This window comes from Chelonia mydas, chromosome 24 (assembly GCF_015237465.2).
Source record: "Chelonia mydas isolate rCheMyd1 chromosome 24, rCheMyd1.pri.v2, whole genome shotgun sequence".
NCBI classification, from domain to species: Eukaryota; Metazoa; Chordata; order Testudines; family Cheloniidae; genus Chelonia; species Chelonia mydas.
Genome location: NC_051264.2, coordinates 16,799,040 through 16,823,741, shown reverse-complemented (window position 1 = coordinate 16,823,741; position 24,702 = coordinate 16,799,040). Strand labels below are relative to the sequence as shown.

The 24,702-nt window shown below is 51.2% G+C and overlaps 2 protein-coding genes and 1 pseudogene across 3 annotated transcripts; 1 reads left to right on the top strand and 2 right to left on the bottom strand.

Annotated features, from left to right (window-relative positions):
- The first annotated feature begins 586 nt into the window (after positions 1-586).
- Positions 587-1,910, top strand: LOC102935573 (C3a anaphylatoxin chemotactic receptor). The gene has a single exon (XM_007053958.3). It carries the CDS (start codon positions 889-891, stop codon positions 1,750-1,752), a length of 864 nt encoding a protein of 287 aa, XP_007054020.2. The 5' UTR covers positions 587-888; the 3' UTR covers positions 1,753-1,910.
- A 10,099-nt stretch (positions 1,911-12,009) lies between these two features.
- On the bottom strand, positions 12,010-15,909 carry LOC114018191 (C3a anaphylatoxin chemotactic receptor). 2 transcript variants are annotated; one of them, XM_037882959.2, is made up of 2 exons: positions 15,164-15,909; positions 12,010-14,534 (listed from the first exon to the last, which is right to left on the bottom strand). In XM_037882959.2, exon 2 carries the CDS (start codon positions 14,510-14,512, stop codon positions 13,655-13,657), a length of 858 nt encoding a protein of 285 aa, XP_037738887.1. In that variant the 5' UTR covers positions 14,513-14,534; positions 15,164-15,909; the 3' UTR covers positions 12,010-13,654. The 2 variants fall into 2 exon arrangements, with proteins under 2 accessions (XP_037738887.1, XP_043391130.1); XM_043535195.1 differs by having other exon boundaries at positions 12,010-14,531.
- A 1,167-nt stretch (positions 15,910-17,076) lies between these two features.
- Positions 17,077-24,702, bottom strand: part of LOC102937395 — a 54,540-nt pseudogene continuing 46,914 nt past the window's right edge.

The window sequence follows — 24,702 nt, the reverse complement described above, 5'->3', positions numbered from 1 at the left end:
ACAATAGACTCTTGCAGTAACCTTCCTTTAAAAAAAGCTTTTTTGGCTTGTAACTGGTCTCTTCTTCCTCTTGTGTTTTGACGGGTGGCTTTTTTGTTGTCTTACTTTTCTCCTCCTTGGAAGTTGCTCTCCATCACTTGAGGTTTTTACAGGGTGGGGTCTTTCAGTGGGGATTTTGCCCACCTGGCTCCACTAACTCCACCCCCGCCAAATGGCCCCTAACCACACAAAAACTCCGCTTCAAAATGAAATGTTGGGGGAGAAGAATGACTTTCAAAAATTCCAGTATTTCAAAGGAAAGGGGGGAAACTATCATTTTTTTTTTAACCGGAATGGGAACAACCAGCTCCTTTGGGAAATTAACAGCAGGATGATTATTTCGGAATTTTCTTGAGGCCTCCGGAGACGGGGGTGTCTCTCCTATCTCTGTCTCTGCATCCTGGACCGCTCCCCCCATTTTCCACCTCCCCTTTCCTAGGTATCCAACTCTTCAGCAAGAAGCAAATGTGTGTTTTTTCAATATTTGCTTTAGTTGAATAAACGATATTATGTAAAAACAAAAAATGTTTGGGCAGAGAATAGACGCAAGTCCTGCATCTTGGCAGGGGGTTAGACGGGTGACCCTTGGGGTCCCTTCTAACCCTAAGGTCTTCGAACCATTGGTGCTATTGGCCTACAAGGATTTGAACCTATTTGAGTTCAGCTCAGGATCTGGGGAGTTTATAAACTGTGAGGAGATTATAAACTCTGCGGCTGTCTCTCTCAGTCTGTGTCCTCTCCTGGAGCCCGTTTCATTGCTCTTCCTTCCCTTGCTCAGTACAGCGTCTACACTACCCTGCCGAGCCCTGAGGAGAAGGAGGGGATATTGTGAACGCAGCTCCTCTGAGAATGGTGTTCCCAATCGTCTCTCTGGTGCTGTGTGCCGTGGCCTTCCTTGCCGGGGTGTTGTTGAACAGCTACGTCCTCTTTGTCGCCAGCTGGCGTATGGTGAGGACAGCCAGCACCGTGTGGTTCCAGAACCGGGCTCTGACCGATTTCATCTTTATTGTCTTCTTACCCCTTAAATTCACCTCCCTCTTCATCCAGGATTTAGACTGGGTCAAGAGGCTGAGCAACACAATCATCTCCTTTCACATGTTCTCCAGCGCCTTCCTCCTCACGGCCCTCAGTGTCAATCGCTGCATCCTCGTGGCACGCCCTGAGTGGGTCCGGAACTACCGCATGTCCCCCCTGGCTTTCATGATTGTCATGGGCATAGGGGCCCTGTCTCTTGGGTTCAGCTTGAGGTATTGTGATCTCTGGGAATCCCTCCTTGCACCAGCCAGCATCAGCATGAATTCCCGATTGTATGAAAGGAGGGTGAGGGCTGCCGTTACAATCCAGTTCCTGGTCGGGTTTCTGATCCCATTAGCCTTGATCTTAATCCCAACCTTCTACATCGTTCTAGCTGCCAAGCCGAGAAGGAACAGGCTGAACCAGTCCACCAAGCCACTCAAGATCCTTCTTGGCTTGATCCCGACCTTTTTCCTCTGCTGGCTGCCGTATCACGTCCTCTCCTTCCTGCTGATTTCAACGAAGTACCCCCTGCCTTTTCTTGTAACAGAAAGCAATTTTCCTTATATCCTGGCATATTTCAGCAGCTGCCTCAACCCCATCTTCTACCTCACCATGGAAGAAGAGTTTCTGAAGTACCGGCAATGTGCACGCAACCCCCAAACCACCAACAACTCAGGGCTGGAGCTGGCTGAATAGGGGAATGGATGGAATTGTCAATATTTGCATGGAAAAAGAATTTTATTAGCTCGGACCTGTGACATTCTCTTGACCCCAAAAATGTCTTTTTAGAAAGAGATTTTTTTTTTGCCTTATTCAGAGAAGAGCCATGAGAATGATTCCAGGATTAGAAAACCTGCCTCAGAGTGAGAGTAACAAGGAGCTCAATCTATTCACCTTAACAAAGAGATGGTGATGGAGTGATTTGATCACAGTCTGTAAGTAGCTATGTGGGTAAGATATTTAATAACAGGCTCTTCAGTCTAGTAGAGGAAGGTCTAACATGATCTAGTGAACCCTAGTTGAATTTAGACAAATTCAGACTGGAAAGGAGGTGTAAATTTGTAACGGTCAGAGTAACTGAGCATTGGAGCAATTTCCCAAGGGTCCTGGTGGATCCTCCATCACTGGCAATTTTAAATCAAGCTAGGATGTTTTTTTTTAAAACTCTGCTCTAGGAATGGTTTGGGGCCAGTTCTCTGGCCCGTGTGACCCAGGAGATAAGATGAGATGATCACAATGGTCCCTTCCAGCCTTGGAAAGTATGAATCTGTCATTTTAAAGAAATATATAGATTTTTGGTTTTGTTCATTTTTAGATTATTTTGGGGCATTTGTAATTTATAGTCCATACTTTTCTACTTCTTTGTTTTGTTGTTTTTGTCCTCATGTCATCTTTGCACCCGGTGGAGCTCCAGCTCTTATTCTGTCTGGTGGTTCCTGAAGATCAACGGGTCTATGAAACAAAGGGCAACGTTTTCGAAAGGGTCTAAATCCTATTTTTAAAAGTGTTTTGGCCCGTAGAAACCTCGCTGAGAATCAATGAGAACATAATGTAAGAACATAAGAACATCCAGATTGGGTCAGACCAAAGGTCTATCTAGCCCAGTATCCTGTCTTCCAACAGTGGCTAATGCCAGATTCCCCAAAGGGAATGAACAGAACAGGTTATCATCAAGTGATCCATCCCCTGTCACCCATTCCCAACTTCTGGCGAACAGAGGCTAGGGACATCATCCCTGCTCCTAGTTCTTGTGTTATGAGAGGGAATAAATAACACTTCCCTATTTACTTGCTCAACACCAGTCAGGATTTTATAGACTTCTATCATATCCCCCCTTAGTCGTCTCTTTTCCAAGATGAACAGTCCCAGTCTTATTAATCCCTTCTGATACGGAACCTGTTCCATACCCCAAATCATTTTTGTTGCCCTTTTCTATACCTTTCCCAATTCCAATATATCTTTTTTGAGATAGGGTAATCACATGTGCATGCAGTATTCAGGATGTGGGTGTACCATGGATTTATATAGAGGCAATATGATATTTTCTGTCTTATTATCTATCCCTTTGTTAAAGATTCCCGGCATTCTGTTCGCTTTTTTGACGGCCGCTGCACATTGAGTGGATGGTTTCAGAGAACTGTCCACACTGACTCCAAGATCTCTTTTTTGAGCGGAAACAGCTAATTTAGACCCCATCATTGTATATGTATAGTTGGGATTCTGTTTTCCAATATACGTTACGTTGCATTCATCAACATTAAATTTCATCTGCCATTTTGTTGCCCAGTCACCCAGTTGTGTGAGAGCCCTTTGTGACTCCTCCCGGTCTGCTTTGAACTTAACTATATTGAGTAGTTTTGTATCATCTGAACATTTTGCCACCTCACTGTTTATCCCTTTTCCCAGATGATTTATGAATATGTTAAACAGCACTGGTCCCAGTACAGACCCCTGTCTCCATTCTGAAAACTGACCGTTTATTCCTACCCTTTGTTTCTTATCTTTTAACCAGTTACTGATCCATGGGAGGACCTTCCCTCTTATCTCACGACAGGTTACTTTGCTTAAGAGTCTTTGGTGAGGGACCTTGTCACAGGCTTTCTGAAACTCGAAGTACACTATATCCACTGGATCCCCTTTCTCCATATACTTTTTGACCCCCACAAAGAATTCTAGTAGATTGGTGAGACATGATTTCCCTTTACAAAAACCATGTTGACTCTCCCCTAACAAATTATGTTCATCTATGTGTGTGATAATTCAGTTCTTTACTATAGTTTCAATCAGTTTGCCCATTACTGAAGTCAGGGTTACTGGCCTGTAATTGCCAGGATAACCTCTGGAGCCTTTTTTAAAAATTGGTGTCACATTAGCTCTCCCCCAGTCATCTGGTACAGAAGCTGATTGAAATGCTAGGTTACATACCCCAGCTAATAGTTCTGCAATTTCACATATGCGTTCATTCAGAACTCTTCGGTGAATCCGATCTGGTCCTGGTGACTTATTGCTGTTTAGTTTATCAATTTGTCCCCAAACCTCTTCTAATGACACCTCAATCTGAGACAGTTCCTCAGATTTGTCACCTCAGAAGAATGGCTTAGGTTTGGGAATCTCCCTCACATCCTCAACCATGAAGACCGATGCAAGGAATTCATGTGTTTTCTCTGCAAGGAGCTTATCATACTGGAGTGCTCCGTTAGCACCTCGATCGTCCAGTGGCCCCACTGATTGATTAGCAGCTTCCTGCTTCTGATGTACTTCAACAATTTTTTGCTATTACATTTTGAGTTTTTGGCTAGATGTTCTTCAAATTCTTTTCGGCCTTCCTAATTATATATTCACGTGCCAGAGTTTTATGCTCCTTTCTATTCTCCTCAGTAGGATTTAACTTCCACTTTTTAAAGGGTGCCTTTTTGCCTGTCTATGCTTCTTTTACTTTTTTGTTTAGCCACAGTGACACTTTTTTGGTTTTCTTACTATGTATTTTAATTTGGGGGATATATTTGAGCCTTCATTATGGGGTCTTTAAAAAGTTTCCATGCACTTTGCAGGGATTACACTTTTGGCACTGTAGCTTTTAATTTCTGTTTAACTAACTTCCTCCTTTTTGTGTTGTTCCCCTTTCTGAAATTAATAGCTACCGTGGTGGGCTGCTGTGGTGTTTTCCCTGCCACAGGGCTGTTAAATTTAATTATATTATGGTCACTATTACCAAGCTCTTCAGTTATATTCACCCCTTGGACCGGATCCTTTGCTCCACTTAAGACTAAATCAAGAATGGCCTCTCCTCTTGTAGGTTCCAGGACTAGCTGCTCCAAGAAGCAGTCCTTTGAGGTGTCAAGAAACTTTATCTCTGTGTCCCGTCCTGAGATGATATGTACTCAGTCAATATAGGGACAACTGAAATCCCCCATAATTATTGATTTTTTAAATTTTATAGCCTCTCTAATCTCCCAGAACATTTCACAGTCGCTATCACCACCCTGGTCAGGCGGTCGGTAATATATCCCTACTGTTGTATTCTTATTATTTAAGCATGGAATTACTATCCATAGAGATTCTGTGGTTCAGTTTGGTTCATTCAAGATTTTTACTTCATTTGATTTTACCCTTTCTTTCACAAATGGTGCCACTCCCCAACCTGTATGACCTGTTCTGTCCTTCTGATATATTTTGTAACCGGGTATTACTGTGTCCCATTGATTATCTTCATTCCATGCCTGTTATATCGATATCCTCATTTAATGTGAGCCACTCTAGTTCATTTATCTTATTATTTAGATTTCTAGTATTTGTATATCAGAACTTAAATGTCACTTTTTAGTAGGGTGACCAGACAGCAAGTGTGAAAAAGCGGGACTGGGGATGGGGGGTATTAGGACCTATGTAAGACAAAGCCCCAAATATCGGGACTGTCCCTATAAAATTGGGACATCTGGACTCCCTACTTGTTAGCTGTCTGCCATAACGTGATATAATTGAATTGACTTAGGCTTCTATGAGTGAGATTTTCAAAAGCACCTATGTGAGTTGGGTGCTTATCTTGGACTGTCAATGGGAATTTGGCACCTAACTCCCTTAGCCACTTTTAAAAACCTCTTTATTGCCAAGTCTGAGCCTTCAAACCTCATGAGCCACCCCCTAAAACATCATGAGATTGGTTTGAAAAGAAAGACATTTGGGTTCTTCTTTTTTGCCTTATGATTTTTTTAGGGAGCATTTCAGTCTTTTCTCTGCAGCAACGAAGGCTAGAATCTTACCCTCTCCCCCCCCCAAAAAATTGAAATTCCCACATCATCATATGATTCCAGGATCTGGGGCTTGGAGGAAAACGACAAGCATGGCTAATGTTGCAACCAAATTGTAATAGTCGGTGATGGTACAAAACTCCGCCAAAAGTTTTGGAACACCAGAAATATCAAGCTCTGATTGGGAAGCCAATGGAGTGAGGAGGTATTTAAAATATTGGGGACTTTTAATAAAATGTGGGTGGCTGTGGCACGCTGTACCTCAAAACAGCACCCTGGAAACCCCATTTTCATCACTGTCGTATAAATATGAACAAAGTCTGCCTTGTGAGGTATCATTTTAAAAATACTGATCTGTTGAACATTAATATCCTGGTGGACTATACGTGCGGTCGTTGTATGTGAGGTTGTGAAGTTTTTCTGTGTGTGTGTTATTGAAATAAGTTGTGATGTTCAGAATAACCACAAGCAGCCTTTCAGGTGCAGGAGCCAGACAGTGTTAATGGTTCATCAACACCCACCCAAGAATTCACTATCTCACAGGAACTGTATACAATGGAGATTTCTCAGAGAAAACACGTAGACAATGGAGACTGTTTGACCCACATCATAGCAAAATATATTTCCAGCAAACTAGAAGAAACTAGAAAAGAGGGAAAGTGACATGCTCACTTGGCCTCACTCCCCCCGCAACTAAACAGCTGGAAACACGTCTGGAGGACAAAGACTTTGAACTGGGGAGGGGGTCCCAAGCTGGAGGAGAGGCCCACCCTGTTCATTGAGGATGTGTCACCTGCTTGTACCATCTATCAGGGTGAGACGTGGCTTGATTCCAATTCGGTTTAGTTTGAAGAACTCAAACTGCGAATTTACTTTTATTTCTTCGGTAACCAACTGTGATCTCTACGCTCGCTGCTTAAAATCACTTTAAATCTGTCTGTAGTTAATAAACCTGTCTTATATTCTCGCTAAAACTGTGTGTTTGGTTGAAGTGCTAGGAAATCTAAGCTCAGTTTACAAAAGCTGGTGCATGTCCCCTCCACATCGGGGAAGGGGTGGACTGGGCAATGAACTAACACTGGCCAGGCTTCTAACCAGGGTAGGATGGCACAGGTCTAGTGTGCAAAGCTGGGGAGCCCGGAGAAATTGGCTGGAGCCTCCCTATTGATGGTTCATGAGTGGCTGGGAGGTCATTTATGGAACTCAGCTGGGTGTGTCCCTGCCTGGGGATGGCTGTGTAAGTGCAGGGCCTGCCAGAGGTTTGTCGCTTGACACAGCATCACAGTGTGAGAAGAATTCCCCAGGTTGGTGGGACAAAGGGTTCAGGGGTCCCACAGTCCAGCTTGCACGCTGGGTACCCCATCACAGTGGCTTTTTAAACTAATGACTCAATTAATCCTGATATTCCTGGCCAAAATTCACACAGCTTTCGCCCTTTGCAATGTCGCTGTCTGTTCTCCAGCGTAAACCAATCCACCGGCCAGTCGTGGAGCAGACACAATGTTGTGTGGCTAACATCCAATGAAACGAGAGATTCACGACCCATTCACCACCTGGCAGGGTCTCTCCTGGATGTTGGAGGGGTGACCGGGGCCAAAGGCAAACCCACGAATCATTCCTGACCCAGCAGCACTTCAGGGGCCCAAGCTGGGTCTGGTGTGCTTCCAGGTGTGAACGGGCTGAATTTTTGCAACGATGCGGTCGCAGCTCAGCTCCTGCTCTGGGGCTGTGGCTGCCCCGGATGTGGGCGACCGTCTCTGCAGACGGGACCTCAGACCCTTTGTCACGAGCGGCCCCAGAGCTGAGCCGAGCTGGTTGAGGCTTGCACGGAGCTGGTCGTCTTGGAGGCTTGGCAGACTCCGCTTTCTGAGCATCTCCCTCCCCCACTGAGCCACCCCCTCAGTGCTTCCCCCCGCACCCAAGAGGACAGCTTCCTGCCCCCAGACAGAGTTCATGGGGGAGGGAGGGGAGGCAGAGCTGCACATGGTGTGTGTGTGTTGGGGGAATCAATTCTGAGATGCCGTATCTGATTCCCCCAGGACATAGGTAAGAAAGTGAGATTAAACCTTCCAGCTTCAATGCTAGGGTGAAATCCACAATGGCCTCCTTAGATCTGTCTCTGCCCCGAACCCCAGATTCCTCCCTGGCCCCACCACACACAGCAGCCCTCCAGATCCGTCCCTGCTCCCCACCCCAGTCCCCAAAACAGCCTCCCCAGGTCTTTCCCTGTCCCCCCCATAGGTGCTGCACCCCCTGGCTTGAAGTGGTTGCCATCATATACAGGGTTTACAGTTTGGTTCAGCGGCTCTCAGCCCCCTCACTGTACAAATTGTTCCAGAAATCCTGACCCCCACCCTACTCCCCACAGCAGCCCCTCTCCCATTCCTCCCTGTCACCTTTTTCAATAGCCCCCACGCCCCACCCCAGAGGTGGCCACATCTCAGCGGGAAAAGACCCTATAGACCAGTGGCTCTCAACCTTTCCAGACTACTGTACCCCTTTCAGGGTTCTCCTTTTTCTTGTGTACCCCCAAGTTTCTCCTCACTTAAAAATGATTTGTTTACAAAAGCAGACATAAAAATACAAGTGTCACAGCACACTCCTACTGACAGATAATCTACTTCCTCATTTTGCCATGTAATTATCAAATAAATCGGTTGGAATATAAATGTTGTACTTTCATTTCAGTGTATACTAGATAGCGGTGCTTTTCAAACTTGTTTTCTGCGGACCTAGTTGAAGAAAATTGTTGATGCCCATGACCCAGTGGAGCTGGGAATGAGGGGTTTGGGGTGTGGGAGGGGTTTAGGGCTGGGGCAGATGGTTGGGGTGTGGGTGGGTGTGGGCTGCAGGGCCGGGCTGGGAATGAGGAGTTTGGGAGGGGCTCAGGGCTGGGACACAGGGTTGGGGTGCAGGGGTGAGGGCTGCAGGGTGGGGCCGGGAATGAGGGGTTCAGAGTGTGGGAGGGGGCTCTGGGCTGGGGCAGGGGGCTGGGGTGCGAGAGAGGGTCAGGGTTCTGGTCTAGGGTGCAGGCTCCGGGGTGAGGCCAGGGATGAGGGGCTTGGGGTGCAGGATGGGGCTCTGGGTTTGGGGGGGGCTCAGGGCTGGAACAGGGAATTGGGGTTGGGGCACGAGCTTACCTCAGGCAGCTCCTGGTCAGCGGCGCAGCACGGGCGCTAAGGCAGGCTTCCTGCCTCTCCTGGCACTGTGGACCACGCTGCGCGCCCGAAGCATCCAGCAGCAGGTCCGGCTCCTCGGCGGAGCTGCGCAAGCAGCTCTGCGCATCTCTCGCTCGCAAGCACCACCCCCCTCCAGCTCCCATTGGTCCTTTCCCGGCCAATGGGAGTGCGGAGCCCGTGCTCAGGGCAGGGGCAGCGCGTGGAGCCCCGTGGTTCCCCCGCCTAGGAGCCGGACCCGCTGCTGGCCGCTTCCGGGGCGCAGCGCGGTGTCAGAGCAGGTAGGGACTGGCCTGCCTTAGCCAGGCAGCACCGCCGACGGGACCTTTAACGTGCTGACCAGAGCCGCTGCCACCCAGCGCCTTCCATTCTGCGACCCGGAAATGGGTCGCGACCCACAGTTTGAAAACAACTGGTATGTAGAGCAGCTTAATCAAGTCATTGCCTGTATGAAATTACAGTTTCCACTGACTTTGCTAGTGCTTTTTGTGTAGCCTGTTGTAAATCTAGGCAGATATCTAGATGGATTGAGGCCTCTCCATTGGTACACGAACCTCTGGTTGAGAACCTCTGCCATAGGCTGGTTTCAGAGGAGCAGCCGTGTGAGTCTGTATCCGCAAAGAGAACAGGAGGACGTGTGGCACCTTAGAGACCAACGCATTTATTTGAGCAGACGCTTTCTTGCTTTTCTTTTTGCTGTAGACTGTTATCCAAAGGCCCAGGGCTGACAATGGCATCTGGCCAGTAGGTAGCAGCATATGTGCAATTCAGGTGCTTGTCCTACACGGGGGCTGGTCCCAGACGAGACATTATCACACTGACATTTACAGGGTAAGGGGCCTATGGACGCAGGGCTGGACTAGCAGGGGGCTGCGGGTCAGGAGTGAAAGGCACCCATGGAGCTAGGGGAGGGGGGGAGCCCAGGGCTGGTTTAGCACCTAGAAGGTAGAAATGAGGTTGAACAAAGGGGGCGGCTGAAGGTCGTTCGGCGAGGCAGTGTCTAGAGGATTTTCTGGTCGTGTGGATTTAAAGCCAGCCACGAGATGCTAAGACAATGACCTTTACCTGTTCAGAGCCTGTAACCCAACACCCGGTCGGCACAGACGGTGCCGAACGACTGAAACCCAGCTGGCCTCTGGCACCTGCAGATAGCAACAACCTGTTAATTTCTCGCCGTCTGTCCTCAGTGCCCCAGGCTGGCTCAGGGGTGCAGGGAATGGGACATGGGGCCTTTCCCCTCTAGGGAGCATTAGCTCGTATCCGGCCCCAGGGGAGGGACTGGCTGGCTCACGGGGGGGTAATGGGACATGGGGACTGTCCCCTCTAGGGAGCATTAGCTCGTATCCGGCCCCAGGGGAGGGACTGGCTGGCTCACGGGGGGGTAATGGGACATGGGGCCTTTCCCCTCTAGGGAGCATTAGCTCGTATCCGGCCCCAGGGGAGGGACTGGCTGGCTCACGGGGGGGTAATGGGACATGGGGCCTTTCCCCTCTAGGGAGCATTAGCTCGTATCCAGCCCCAGGGGAGGGACTGGCTGGCTCACGGGGGGGGTAATGGGACATGGGGACTGTCCCCTCTAGCGGGCGCTGGCTCCGATCCAGTCCCAGGGTGGGGACTGGCTGGCTCAAGGGGGTGGTGAATGGGGCCTGGGGCCTTTCCCCTCTAGGGGGCACAAGCATTGATCTAACCCTGGGGCAAGGGACTGGCTGATATCAACATTGCTCCATTGGACTTAATGGGGCCAGATCCCCATCTGGGGTCAATCGGCCATATCTCCATTGGTGTCAGTGGGCCAGATTCAAGACAATGAAACTGTCCTGATTTGGTCTACCTGGGTGATGTAGCTTTGCATGCCCCGTGCCACCAGCCATAACACCTTCAGATGTTTACAAGCTGCCCGTTAGCCCAACAAAACATTGGCAAAAAGTTGAGTCTGAGATTTCACTTGCAGACAAAACCAAGTCCGTCACAAGCGGCTGCTTATAATGCTTTACCTGAAAGACTGTGTAAACTCAGTGACTGTTAACTATTTACAAGGTCCAGCTATGTGAACAAACCAGACCCTCATATTTCATCTGAAATCCCCAGCTGCTGAAGGCATGTGACTGGGGAAAATCTCAGCCCTCACTACCACAAACAAACAATCAGGTTTTAGCCCTCATAGTTTGAGATGAGGAGCTGGAAAACATGAATCCAAAAGAACCAGAAATCCAATAAAAGGACCTCAAACCCATCATTATTATTCAAATCTCATGATTTTTAAGCCAATCTTGTGATTAGTGGGGGGGAGGCTGAGCTCATGATTTTTCATCCTTTCGGGTTGGTGGCAGGAGCCGTTTGGAATTTGCATCCCATGGGAAATTCTGACAGTTCCCAATTTTCTTTTATCCAAAGCTGAAATTTCAAATTTCAAAATTCCCCCAAACCCAGTGTTGTTTCAGAAATAGCAAAACCTGACAGGTGTTTGTCCAACCTGGTCTTAAAACCCTCCAGTGACGGGGATTCCACAACCTCCCTTGGGAGCTGATTCCAGAGCTGAACTGCCCTGAGAGAGTTTTTCCTAATATCCAACCTCCACCAACCTTGCTGCAGATTAAGCCCATTGCTTCGTGTCCTACCTTCAGTGGACATGGAGAACAACTGATCCATGGCCTCTTTATAACAGCCCTTCCCACCACTGAGAACTGTTATCAGGTCCCTCCTTAGTCTGGGAAACTGACGTACAGACTGGTGACTACTTTCCCCAAGGTCACCCAGCCAGCCAGGGGCAGAGGTTGGAATAAAACCAAGGTCTCCTGAATCCCAGTCCAATATATAACGGTGTACATTTTTCACAGTGAGGGCAATTCAACATTGCAACAGTTTACCAAGGGTCATGGTGGATTCTCCATCATCGGCCATTTTTAAATCAAGATGGGACTTTTTTTCCCCTAAAAGATCCACTCTAGATCAACTACAAATCAATTCAGGATAGTTCTCTGGCCTACGTTACAAAGGAGGTGAGACTAAATGATCACAACGAGCCCTTCTGGCCTTGAAATCTATGAGTCTATGCAGATGTAATTTATTTAGGCTGGGAAGGATTCAATTTTTATCGGCCATTGTCGGTAACCGTCAATTTCACTGCACACACACCAAAACATATTTTCATGGATAATCATTGAAATTTACAGATGGGCAAAGTAAGAAAAACCCCACTTGTGACCTTCTTTGAGTTTGGTTGAAGGTGATTTACTTTGTATATTCTGTCATGTGATGTTGACGATTTGTGTTTGAACGGTTATAAAGCTGTGAATCCCATATGCTACTGCTCTTAAATAGTTATTGTCTCACCTCCCTCCACATAATTCCCTGTGACTGTGAGAGGTGAAGTTGATCAAAAACGGTCTAAAGAGTGGGCTTAAAAACAAACCTTAAAACACAGTGTGCTTAAAAACAAACGATGTTATAAACCAATACAATGTGAATCCTGCCAACCCTCCTTTGATATTAGTGATATAAAAATCAACACAATCAAGACAAAATAAAATGCTTCGGCCTTAACATTTTGATAATTTTGCTTCAAAAATTCCGACAAAAATTGATCCCCCCCCGAAACGTCTCCATGTTCTCAAATCAGTGTTTTCTGATGGGAAACTGTTCCATTGGGAAATTATGAACCATCTCCCTTGGCAACGCTTCAGGCGTCACCTGCCTTCTACCAGTCGGGGTCCGTCGACACTGAAGCTGGAAGTGAGATTCTCAGCTCGGGGAGACACTCCCCCGCCACCCGCTAGTGGTGTAGCCCCAGCGGTGTGATCCTGTCCCAGACGCTAGGTACATCCTCAGGGCAGCCAGCCCCTGCAGCTGTGGCTAAATCATCTATTTTAAGCATGCTACCTCCATCAAAGCTATCTCAGGTACGTCTACCCACGCTAGGAATTACACTGAGGGGGACAGGGCACCCTGGGACCCTGTCTTTTCCTGGGAACTCTTTGTCCTTTTGAACCAAATTTCAATTTGAGTCAATCCAAATATTCTGATTTGATCATTTCAATGTTTCATTTTAAATTTTGACCATTTGAAAACATTTTTTAAAAAAAAAACACAAGTTATCCTAAATTTAAAAAAGAAAAAAGCATTTGGGACCAGAAAGGTGGAATTTTCACTTTGGACATTTTAAAACATGAGCTGGGGACAACTTTGAAAGTTTTCTTCCAAAACTTTTTTGAGTCAAGAAACTGCAGAAAACTGAGTCATTCACACAAAGTCTTACAGTTTTGATGAATCTGTCTCCTGATCCCCAACATAGACAGATCCTGAATGAGATCAGAGCCCTCCATTGTGCCGGGGACTGCACAGACCCACAGTGAGTGACGGTCCATGCCCCATTGTGCTTACAGTCTAAATAGACAACAGAAGGATTACTACCCCTATTTAAGGATTAAGAAATTGAAGCAGAAGGCGAGAGACAGTTTCAGAGATTGGCCTTAGCTCACACACACAAGGAAATAATGGGAGACCTGGCAAATAGAATCCAGGAGTCCTGACTCCTCGCTCACCCTGCCCTAACCCACCAGCTTCTGGTCCCTTCCCAGAGCTGGGGATAGAACCCAGGGGTCCCAAGTCCTCTTCTCTCAGCTAGTCCGTCTGGTGCTCTGCGACGCCTCCATCGCACCCGATCCCTCCTCTTCCTCAGCCAGGGCCCTGCGGAAGATGCCCAGGAAGGAGCCCCTCCGGCGCCCCCTGCTCCAGGCGTACCCCACCAGCCCATACAGCACAGGGTTGAGACAGCTGTGGAGGTAGGCCAAGGCCCAGCAGCACCAGGATGTGATGGGGCAACCAGCAAACAAAGAAGAGAGCCACCACGGCCAGCACCAAGGCGGAGGTCCGCCGGGAGCCCTCCCAGCTTCTTCTCCTCAGCTTCCAAGTCAAGACCACGTAGGATGTGGCGATGATGGCGAAAGGGACCAGAAACCCGCCCAGGAACCGGCTCAACCTCAGGGGCATCTCGGCGAAACGCCGCAGGTCTCTCCGGTAGACGCAGAAGGACTCCCCGTGTCTGGTCTCCACGTCCCTGAGCACCAGGTAAGGGACGCTGAAGCAGATGGCCAGGAACCAGGCCCCAGCGATCAGCCAACACCCAAGCCGGGGCCTGCAGTGGTTCCGGACCCAGACGGGCTGAGCCACCAGCAAGCAGCGGTGGAGGCTGATGAGGGTGAGCACGAAGACGCCGGCGAAGACGACCAAGTAGCGAGCGAAGGAGTGGAGCTTGCAGAGAGCTCGGCCGAAGGGCCAGCGGGACCTCAAGGCCTCCTGGACGATGGCGGGGATGCGCCCGGCGGAGAAGAGCAGGTCGGCCACGGCCAGGTGGAGGTAGCAAGCCGAGGGGAAGGTGGGCGGCCCGGCCTGGCCAACCGTGGTGATCCAGATCACCAGCCCATTGCCGGCCAGGCCCAGCCCCAAAACCAGGGCGTTGGTGCCGATGGCGATGTGCCGCATGGTGTCCTCCACAGCCCCCGTGGTGTTGCGGGGGGCACAGGAGCCGTTCATGGCTAGGAGGCGAGGGAGGCTACTGGGGAGGGGTGTGAAAGAGGACCAGAGACATTGGCCACAGGACCCCCTCATTCCCCCAAACTGCCACCTCTCCTCTGGCCCCGGCCGCCTCACACTTCCACCCATCCCCCACCTCCCCCAAATCCCCCCCTTCCCCTGGACTCCCAGTCCCTCCTGCTAACCCCCAAGGCCCCCCCACCCCACTGCTCCATGCCCCTGACCCCTCATCCCCCAGCTCCCCAAACTCCTGGCCCCCTCATTCCCCCATCATGCTGCTCCTCCCCCCAAACTCTATCTCCCTCCCCCATCCACACTCCCCCACCCGCACCCCTGGTCCCAGAAGAGGTGTTGGGAAACCACACGGCTCTGCGGTCTCAAAGTCACCACCACAACTTCCCCGCTTCGGGCCTAGATTACCAGATCCCGACCCCAAGGGTGCTGAGCCCACTCCTGCCCCCACCCCTCGCTGGAAGGGAAGCACCGCCCAGTTGTTCAAAGTGCACCAGTGCACAAAACCCGGGAACTGCCAGGGGACGAGCCTGTTATAAGAGCTCTAACCACTAGACCCCACTCCCCTCCCAGAGCCAGGGAGAGAACCCAGGAGTCCTGACTCCCAGCCCTCTTTGCTCAAAGGGAATCAAAGCTTACCTGGCTATGTATTGGGTGGGCACCAGGGGAGTGGAGTGACCTTTTCCCCTATCACTGCCGGAGCAGTCAATAGCCCGGGGCAGCTCAGTTCCCTCGTGGGGTTGGGTCCCACGTCTGAGCCGCTCCTCTGAGCGACGGGCACTTCCCCTTCCAGAGCTTGACGGAAGGACACAGGCTACATCTTGGTTTCCACCACAGCACTTTCCCAACTTGCACTGCACAGGGCAGACGGCCTCTTGCAGATCCCTGACCAGGCCTTGCCCTGCGCAGATCCCACCTTGTCCCCAAGCTGGATCCCAGCTCCTCTTCCCCCTGCCCCATGCCCTGTGTAGATCCCAGCTCCCCACACCACCACCTCAGCGGACCCCACTGGCCGATCTAAGACCAGCCCATTTCTGGACCCCAGCGAGCAGGTGGCCAGCAGCTCCCCTTGCCCATGGCTCTGCCTGCAGCAGGATGGGGATGCGGGGGGGGAAGTGTTCGAACACCAGCTTGCAAAAGCGACTTCTGGGCTCATTTCACCACTGCAGGGTGTTGCACAAAGCCAGTGTTACAGGGAAGGGGGGCAGGGCTGTTGTAACAGACGCTGGTCCTCGGCGTGTTGCTGGGAGCGATGAGCTGGAGAGGTCAAAGCACGGAATACACCACTTCCCTCCCAGAGCCAAAGATAGAACCCAGGAGTCCTGGGTCCCAGCCTCCCCCCCCGCACCCCAACCACTAGACCCTACAACCCTGCCAAAGCTGGGCAAGAACCCAGGAGTCCTGGCTCCCAGCCCCCCCTGCTCTAACCCACTAGCTCCCACTCCCCTCCCAGGACCAGGGAGAGAACCCAGGAGTCCTGGATCCCAGCCCCCGCCCCCGCTCTAACCCACTAGCCCAGGGGTGGCCAACTTGTGGTTCCAGGGCCACATACAGCTCCTCAGAAGTTAAGATGCGGCTCCTTGACTAGGCACCGACCCTGGGGCTGGAGCTACCGGTGCCAACTTTCCCATCTGCCAGGGGGGGCTCACTGCTCAACCCCTGGATCTGCTACAGGCCCCACCCCCACTCCACCCCTTCCCGCCCCTTCCCCTGAGCCCGCCGTGCCATTACTTCTTCCTCTTCCCCGCCCCCAGAGCCTCCTGCATGCCACAGAACAGCTGATCGGGAGGTACAGGGAGGGTGGGGGAGGCGCTGATTGCCGGGGCTGACAGTGGGTGGGAGGTGCTAGGAGCTTGGGGGAGGAGCTGATGGGGGGCTGCTGGCCTATTACTGTGGCTCTTTGGCAATGTACATTGGTAAATTCTGGCTCCTTCTCAGGCTCCTTCTTGGTCAGGTTGGCCACCCCCGCACTAGACCCTACAACTCTCCCAAAGCTGGGGATGAAACCCAGGAGTCCTGCACCCTATCTCTGCCCCCAACCAGCAAACCCCTCTCCCCTCACAGAGCTGGGAATAGAATCCATGAGTTCTGAACTGAGGATAATTGAGCTATACTGATTTACATCAATACAAGATCTGGCTTGTTCACTCCATGCCCCCACTGGATTTGGGGATCAGTTTCCCAAACTAGTGATTTTCAGTGTCTCCATGGTTGGGGAGGGGGTGCCCATCTTGACACCACTTACAGGGTCCAGGTTTTCAGAGAACAATAACCCCTGAAAAGCACTTTAGAAAGCAGAGGTCTGCAGCCCTTCGTGTTTTGATAAGAATCTCCTGCAATGAAGCCACAGAACTTGGACTTCTGCAAAAACACAGCTCTAGAAGGAGAGATCATTTGTTCATGCACTTTGTCAGCAGAACAGAGCATCTTCTCTATTTTAGATACAGCAGCAGGAGGGGTTTTCTTTTAATAAGATCACTGTTCTGGATATTAAAAACCATGTATAGACCTACAACCATGAGGTTATACAAGCAGACAGGAGCTTAGAACCCCACCATTAAATCAGTTTTACTACATTGACTGGCTTTAGAACTGACGACATTCTAGAACAAATGGTATCTGATCAGGTTTTAACATTTTGAGAGCACAGAAGTTTCTAGAAACAGCCAGAATTCTGGAACCCACAAGATACCACAGAGTTTTAAATCATTCATAAATCATGATTTTAGAACTAGTGAGAAACCTAGACCCCACCAGTCCCTACCTGGCCTTGGCACATTGAGAGATCTGGAACCCATGGGATATTATGCTATGCAAAACTATTTGGACATATAAAAACTACACAGGGTTGTAGAGCCAGCCTGTAATCTAGAACCCATGGGATCCTATCAAGATTAAAACCATGTGTAGACATGGCACCTCCTGGGTTCTAGAACCAAACAGGGACCTGGAACCTTCTGGACCCTACTGGGTTTTTTTAAACACACCAGGAAACATAGAACACACACGATTATGGGGCTAGCTAGGAATCTAGAACCCAAGGGACTCCATTCAGTTTTAAAACATCGAGACACCTGGAACTCATGTCCAGAATATCCACATCTCTAGAACCCACAAGATTCCAAGTTTTTCTCCATTTCCATGGTGTCAGTTTCTGGCCCATGTCTCCTACTAGATTCTGTTCCAGACACAGCACTACTGAGATCCTCATCAAAAGCTGCTTTGACCAGAGCAAACAGAGACATCCTTGCCACCTGCTGGAATGTCCCCCCTACAAAAAGGTAGAGGACTGGGGTGAAACAGACGTTGAGGCAGAACATGATGATGGAAATGACCAGGAAGCTGTCTGTCACTGACTGCTGCACATTACTGTAGGACATCAACCCATAGTAGAGGTGGAAGGGCAGCCAGCAGAGGAAGAAGGACACCCCCGCAGCCACCATGACTTTAAAGGGTTTCCCCCTCTGTGCCAGCCCCTTCACCTTCAGCTCCAGCCCCACGCGGACGTAGCAGCCCACGATGGTGCAGAAGGGCAGCAGGAAGCCCAGCAGGAAATGGACTGTGAAGATGGCCGGGTGGATCCGTCTCCCCGGGTCCCGCGTCTCGGCTCCATTCCTGTCCCTGGGGAGGGTGTAATTATTGATGCAGTTGATCCTGCCCGCATTCACACGGGTGTCCCAGAAAGCCAGGTCGAGAGTGCTGAGAGCGAAGGAGACCAGCCACACACCTGCAGCCAGCTTCCATGCCTGGGCCACAGTGCGGTGATGCCGGGACCAGATGGGGTGGCAGGTGAGTGTGTAGCGATCCAGACTGATGAGAGTGATAAGGAAGACAGAGGAGAACATGTCCATAGAGAGGCAGACATTCAGGAGCTTGCACATGGCTGTACCAAAGACCCAGTCTAAACCCAGGAAGATGTAGATGGCGAAGAAGGGGATCAGCAGGGTGAAGAGGAGGTAGCAGGAGACCAGGTGGAGGAACCAGAGCGTGGTCACCGTCCTCCTCATCTTCAGCCCCAGCACCCAAAGATAGAGCCCATTCCCCACCACACCCACTGGTAAAGTGGTGAAGAGCAACACGGCCGCAGTCAGGTGAGTGACCCTCGTGGTTGCCGGGGTCTGGCTGGAATTCGCCCCAGCAGTTGGTGGGGAAGTCATGTTGCCTCGGTCCATGGTGCCCTGGGGAGAGACGGAAGAGGGGTTGGAAGGGATGACAGAGAAGGGGAAAAGGGGGAGGGGAAGAGGAAGAAGGGAGAAATAAGAGGGGGTTAGGAAGGCACCATTGAAGCAGACCTCTCTGGAGTGCCCCAAGGGTCGGTCCTGGGGCTGGTTTTGTTCAATATCTTCATTAATGATCTGGAGGATGGAGTGGATTGCACCCTCAGCAAGTTTGCAGATGACACTAAACTGGGAGGAGAGGTAGATACGCTGGAGGGTAGGGATAGGATACAGAGGGACCTAGACAAATGAGAGGATTGGGCCAAAAGAAATCTGATGAGGTTCAACAAGGACAAGTGCAGAGTCCTGCACTTAGGACGGAAGAATCCCATGCATTGCTACAGACTAGGGACCGAATGGCTCGGCAGCAGTTCTGCAGAAAAGGACCTAGGGGTTACAGTGGACGAGAAGCTGGATATGAGTCAACAGTGTGCCCTTGTTGCCAAGAAGGCCAATGGCATTTTTGGGATGTATAAATAGGAGCATTGCCAGCAGATTGAGGGACGTGATCGTTCCCCTCTATTCGACACTGGTGAGGCCTCATCTGGAGTACTGTGTCCAGTTTTGGGACCCACACTACAAGAAGGATGTAGAAAAATTGGAAAACGTCCAGCGGAGGGCAATAAAAATGATGAGGGGACTGGAACACATGACTTCTGAGGAGAGGCTGAGGGAACTGGGATTGTTTAGTCTACGGAAGAGAAGAATGAGGGGGGATTTGACAGCCGCTTTCAACTACCTGAAAGGGGGTTCCAAAGAGGATGGCTCTAGACTGTTCTCAGTGGTCGCAGATGACAGAACAAGGAGTAATGGTCTCAAGTTGCAGTGGGGGAGGTTTAGGTTGGATATTAGGAAAAACTTTTTCACTAGGAGGGTGGTGAAACACTGGAATGCGTTACCTAGGGAGGTGGTGGAATCTCCTTCCTTAGAGGTTTTTAAGGTCAGGCTTGACAAAGCCCTGGCTGGGATGATTTAGTTGGTGTTGGTCCTGCTTTGAGCAGGGGGTTGGACTAGATGACCTTCTGGGGTCCCTTCCAACCCTGATATTCTATGATTCTATGAAATAGATGTTTTCCCTCACTGAAGCAGAAGAGCAATCACAAGATCTGTTCCTCAAGATGGCTAAGCCAGGGGACCCCCTGCCACTAGACACCGGTGCCATTAACTCAAGGTACCTCCCACCACTGGACACGATCAGGGTTAACCCACGGGACCCCCTGCCACTACACACAAGAGATATTTACCTGTGGGTCTCTGCAACAGGGTGCCTGCTACCCGAGTGCCCCCTTGTGGCCAGAGCTCACTCTGCAGCACCCTTCCTCACTGCTGGAACTCACTGCTACAAGAATGGATGGCAGGTGGAGAAGGGAAAGGAGGACAGCGCAAGTGGGAGGAGCGGAGAAGGGGAAAATAGTCTAGAGGGTCAAACACAGAACCACAAAAAGAAAACGATGTGGCTCTGATCTGGATGTTTGGCTGACTCAGGGGGTGCGGAAAGGGACATGGAGAGTTTCTCCTCAGGGGACGCTGCATCCAGCAGAACTGCAGCAAACACCGGTATACAATAGGAGGAGAACAGGGGGCTAAGAACCAGGTAGAGGAACCGCTGGCTGGTCACCGTGCTTCTCATCTTCAGCCCCAGCCCCGCAGGTCCAGCCCCCTATGGCAGGATGATGGCAAAGAAGAAAACTCGCAGCTGTGAGCTGATTTCCCCTCCCACCTTCCCTGGGGGTGGCCAGAGATGGCTCCCGTGCTGGCGCGGGGGTCGATAGCAGTGTCAGGGCCGGGGAGATCCTTGGCGTAGGAGGGAGGGACCAAGTGGTTGGAGAAATGGGAGCAGACAGAGATACAGGGACCTTCATGCCTCAGTAGTGGAAGAACAGTATCTCCTTCACCACCCAGCTAAAGACAATCCACTTTATAAACAGAATAGAACCCAGGAGATCAGGCTACCGGCTCCTCCCTCCTGCTCTAACCACTAGACCCCACTCCCCTCCCTGAGCCATTTAAAGAACCCAGGACTCCGCACTTGCAGATCCCCTGAGGTTGCCAACTAGAGCCCACCCCCCACAGTTCACCCTTGTTGCCGCATACCGTGCAACTGGGGGTCTCTTTTCCCAATTGTGTTGGGCTCCCGTCAGGGGTCTCTGGGTCCCAGCTCCGTGGCCAGGGTCTGTGCAACGGACGCGCCGGGGAGAGCTCCGAGTCACTGAGGGTTTTAAGCTAGAAGAGGAAGTGGTAGCCTTTCCATGAATTCCTTCACCAAGGGACTTAGCAAGAACATGTAGGTGAAACAGGAACCCTCACTTCTCTTTTCTCGATGCCCAGCCACCCCACCGCTCAAACCACCAGACTCCACCCCACTCTCAGAGCTGGGGATACAACCCAGGAGTCCTGGCCCCCAGGCCACCTTGGTCTAACCTACTAGAGGCCATTCCCCACCACCCCAACAAACTCAGACAGAACCCAGGTGTCCTGACTCTCAGCCCCCTGCTCTAACTTCTAGATCCCACTCCCCTCCCAGAGCTCGGGAAAGAACCCAGGAGTCCTGACCCTCAGACCTCCCTGCTAGGATCTAGAGCTGGTTTGAGTTGGTAATAGCAAATGTCTGTGGCTTCTAAGTAGGTTTAGCAAAGAAATTCATTTTCAGACTCAACGGGGGGCCTCTGCCCATCGTCTCGACTCACCTGGGCAGCGCAGGACCCAGCGCAGAGAGAGACTCAGATGGTCTGTGTTTGCCCAGCAAAGCGTCCGTGAGTCTGCGCTGCCCGGGGTGTTGAGGTCTCTCCCCTTAACTCTGTGTCTTCTACACGCTCCGCCTCCGCCTGCTCTCAGAGATAGAGAAGCTGCAACCCATAAATGGAAATGCTCATTTGGACACCGTCTTAGCAAAGAAACCACCTAAGAAACAGCCATTGCTTTAAAACTAGCCCCCGCTTCCCTGCCAGAGCCAGGGATAGAACCCAGAGCCCTGGTTCCCAGCCCCCCAGCTTCTCTAACCCCCTAGACCCCACTCCCCTCCCCCATCTGAGGCTTGAACCCAGATATCCTGAGTCACCCCTCCCCCGCTCTGACCACTAACCCTGAGGCCTCAGTAGGGAACAAGAGCCTTCCTCTCCCAAAGCTGCAGTGGGGGTCTGGGTGCTGGGGCTTCCCCCATCCTGCCCGGTGCTTCTGCCGGGGAGTGGTCTCGGCATGCAGGGGTTTCCCCCGCCTTGCCCACCCAGTGCTTCTGCCAGGGCTCTGGGATTTCTGCTGGGGTGCGGCATCCATTTTTCTGCGGGCTCCCAATTGGCCATAGCCCCTGGGCACAGACCCCATCAGCCCATTGGCTAATCCGCTACTGCCCAGCCAGGCTCCTTAGACAGGTCGGTCATGGAGGGTCAGGGATGCACAGAAATGTGGGGTCCAGCGGAACCCCCAGGCAGTCGCGTGTCCAAAGGGACTAGAGCTTCAACAGGGCTCTCAAAGAGGCCCGCACCCCAGAGACACGGTCACAGTGGCTGGCATGAGTGCGGCCGGGCTGGTGGCCTGGGGTTGGACGTGAGTGTGCAGAGAGCAAAGGGCTGTTGGATTCAGGGGGCCACTTGCAACCAGGTGCTGCAGACCCTGAGCTGAGAACTGCCCAAGGCCTGGGAGCCCGAGTCCTCCCGTAGCAGATCTGCTAAGGGCACTCCTGCCTCCGGGCCTGCAGAGAAACCTCTTCCTGTCAGAGCCGGCGAGCCCAAGTGCTCTGAAATCCACCCGCCCGCTCGGCTTGGCTTGAAATTGGCCGTCTCTGAGCAAGGCCCGGGGGCGGAGTGAGAGGGGCAGGTTCAGAGGGTCGTGATCTGGGGCCCTCAGTTTAAGCCACATGAAAAGGAGCCGTTCTTAATTTTTTCACACCGCTCTGAAAACCAGTTGCAGACTCGCATTGACTTGGAAAGTGGCACCAAGCCGCAGGGGCTCTGCTGGAGTCTGCGGGAGCAAAGGGCGGTCGTTCGATTGCGGGTGTCACGAGATGCAGCCCCCTGATGATGAGCTGCTGTTAATACTCACACATTGCACTGACGCCCCCCATGCGGGGGGGCAACTGCCTTGAAAACCGGCACTCAGCAGTGGAGGCAGGGTGGGGTTTGTGATGCAAATTTGGGTCATTTGGTCCAGGGGTTCCCATGATACAGGGCCCCCCGCCCCGTACATTTTCAGATGATAGCAAAGAGGCCGAACTTTGGGAAACATTGAGCCTGGACGGCCCCTGAGTTCAGCTACGCAACGGGACCGAGGGCCGGTGCAGCCGGATAGCAAAAGTGAGTCCGCTCCTCAAGCTGGTCACACCTGTGTTTAATAGCAGTTCACACCTCTGCGAGCTACGTCTTCCACTGGAAATTGAGGGTGAGTAACACCCACGTTGAGCTGACACGTAGGGGCTTAGAGACACAGCCACTGCTGTTTTGATCTAAACATGGAGATGTTTGAGTTCTTGTCCCTATTATCAGCTTTGACCTGGTGTCTTCAGCCACAATGGGGCTGAACTGGGACCACAGATGGCGTGTAAGTCCTGTGCCAATAACCGATTCTTCGGGTCTCTGGTTGCTCTGAATAATCGGTGGTAATGGGGGTTGGAGTCCTGGACTGATTTGGAACCCAAGAGTTTCGAGAACTAGCCACATACCTAGAATTCACAGTATCCTGAAACAGATAAGTGCTTGGATCCCTTGAAGGACTAGACCATGTCAGGTCTGATTGGGTTTCAAACCATTGTCACACCAGGAACTCAAGGGTTCAAGACCTAGCCAAATATCTAGAACCAATGCGTAAGGCTACGATGTTGTCATGGATATTTTTAGGAAAAGTCACGGACAGACCATGGGAAATAAGCAAAGTATCGTGGAAGCTGTGAGCTGTCCCTGACTTTTACTAAAAACTTCCCTGACAAAATGGGGAGGGAGGAGGGTCCAGCACCCTGCCCCCACCCCTCGCAGTGGCTGGAAGCTGCAGGAGCCCCATTGCCCAGTAGCTGGGAGGGATCCCCCTGCCACACTGCGGGGCTGGAGCTGTGGGGGTCCCCCCGCCCACAGCCCCTGAGCAGCTCCGGGGTCCCTCTGCCACCGGGGGTGGCAGCTGGGAGCTGCGAGGGGCCCTGGTTGCTCGCAGCAGCTGAGACACTTCAGGGGGGACCTTTGGCAGCGGTGGCGGCTCGGCAGCTCAGGGGTCACCGCCGGCCGCGGCAGGTCAGCTGCAAAGCCCCCAGTGTCACTGAGATCACTGAGTTACGGTTTCCATAAGCTCCGTGACATAATCTTAGCATTACTCATGTGGTACTAGTGTGTGTGTGTGTGTATTACACACACACACACACACACACACACACACACACACATTTAAAAACCCATTCGTACACCATGAGGTCTAGACATTTGAGTGGGTCTTGAATTTCTTGGGTTCTAGGTCTGCCAAAGTTTTTTTAAAACCCAACCTGGTCCTATGTGGTCTAGGGCAGTGGTCTCCAAAGTGGGGTGCCTGCACCCCAGGGGGTGCACAAGACGATCCCTGGGGGTGCGTGGTGGGAGGAGCTCTTCTACGTAGCAGCTCTTCCACCTTTTTTCTTCGGCAGCATGCCTGCTGCAGTTTTTTTTCCTGAGGGCGGGTGATCAAAAAAGTTTGGAGACCACTGGTCTAGGACATCATATATGAGGTTGAAAACTAGAATGTCCTAGACCCGATAGGATCTGTTTGGATTTTTATACTTTGGCAGATCTAGAACACAAGGGGTTCAAGAACCAGCCAAATATCTAAAATACATAGGATTTTATTGGCTTTTGAAACATACAGTGGCTTGGAAAACATGATGCTCTAAATCTAGCCCACATCAGATCAGTTCAAATTCAAAACATGGACAGACCTGAGACGCAAGATGTTAAGAACTGGCCAGGATTCCTAGAATCCATGAGAGCCGACTGAATTTTGAATCAGCAAGAG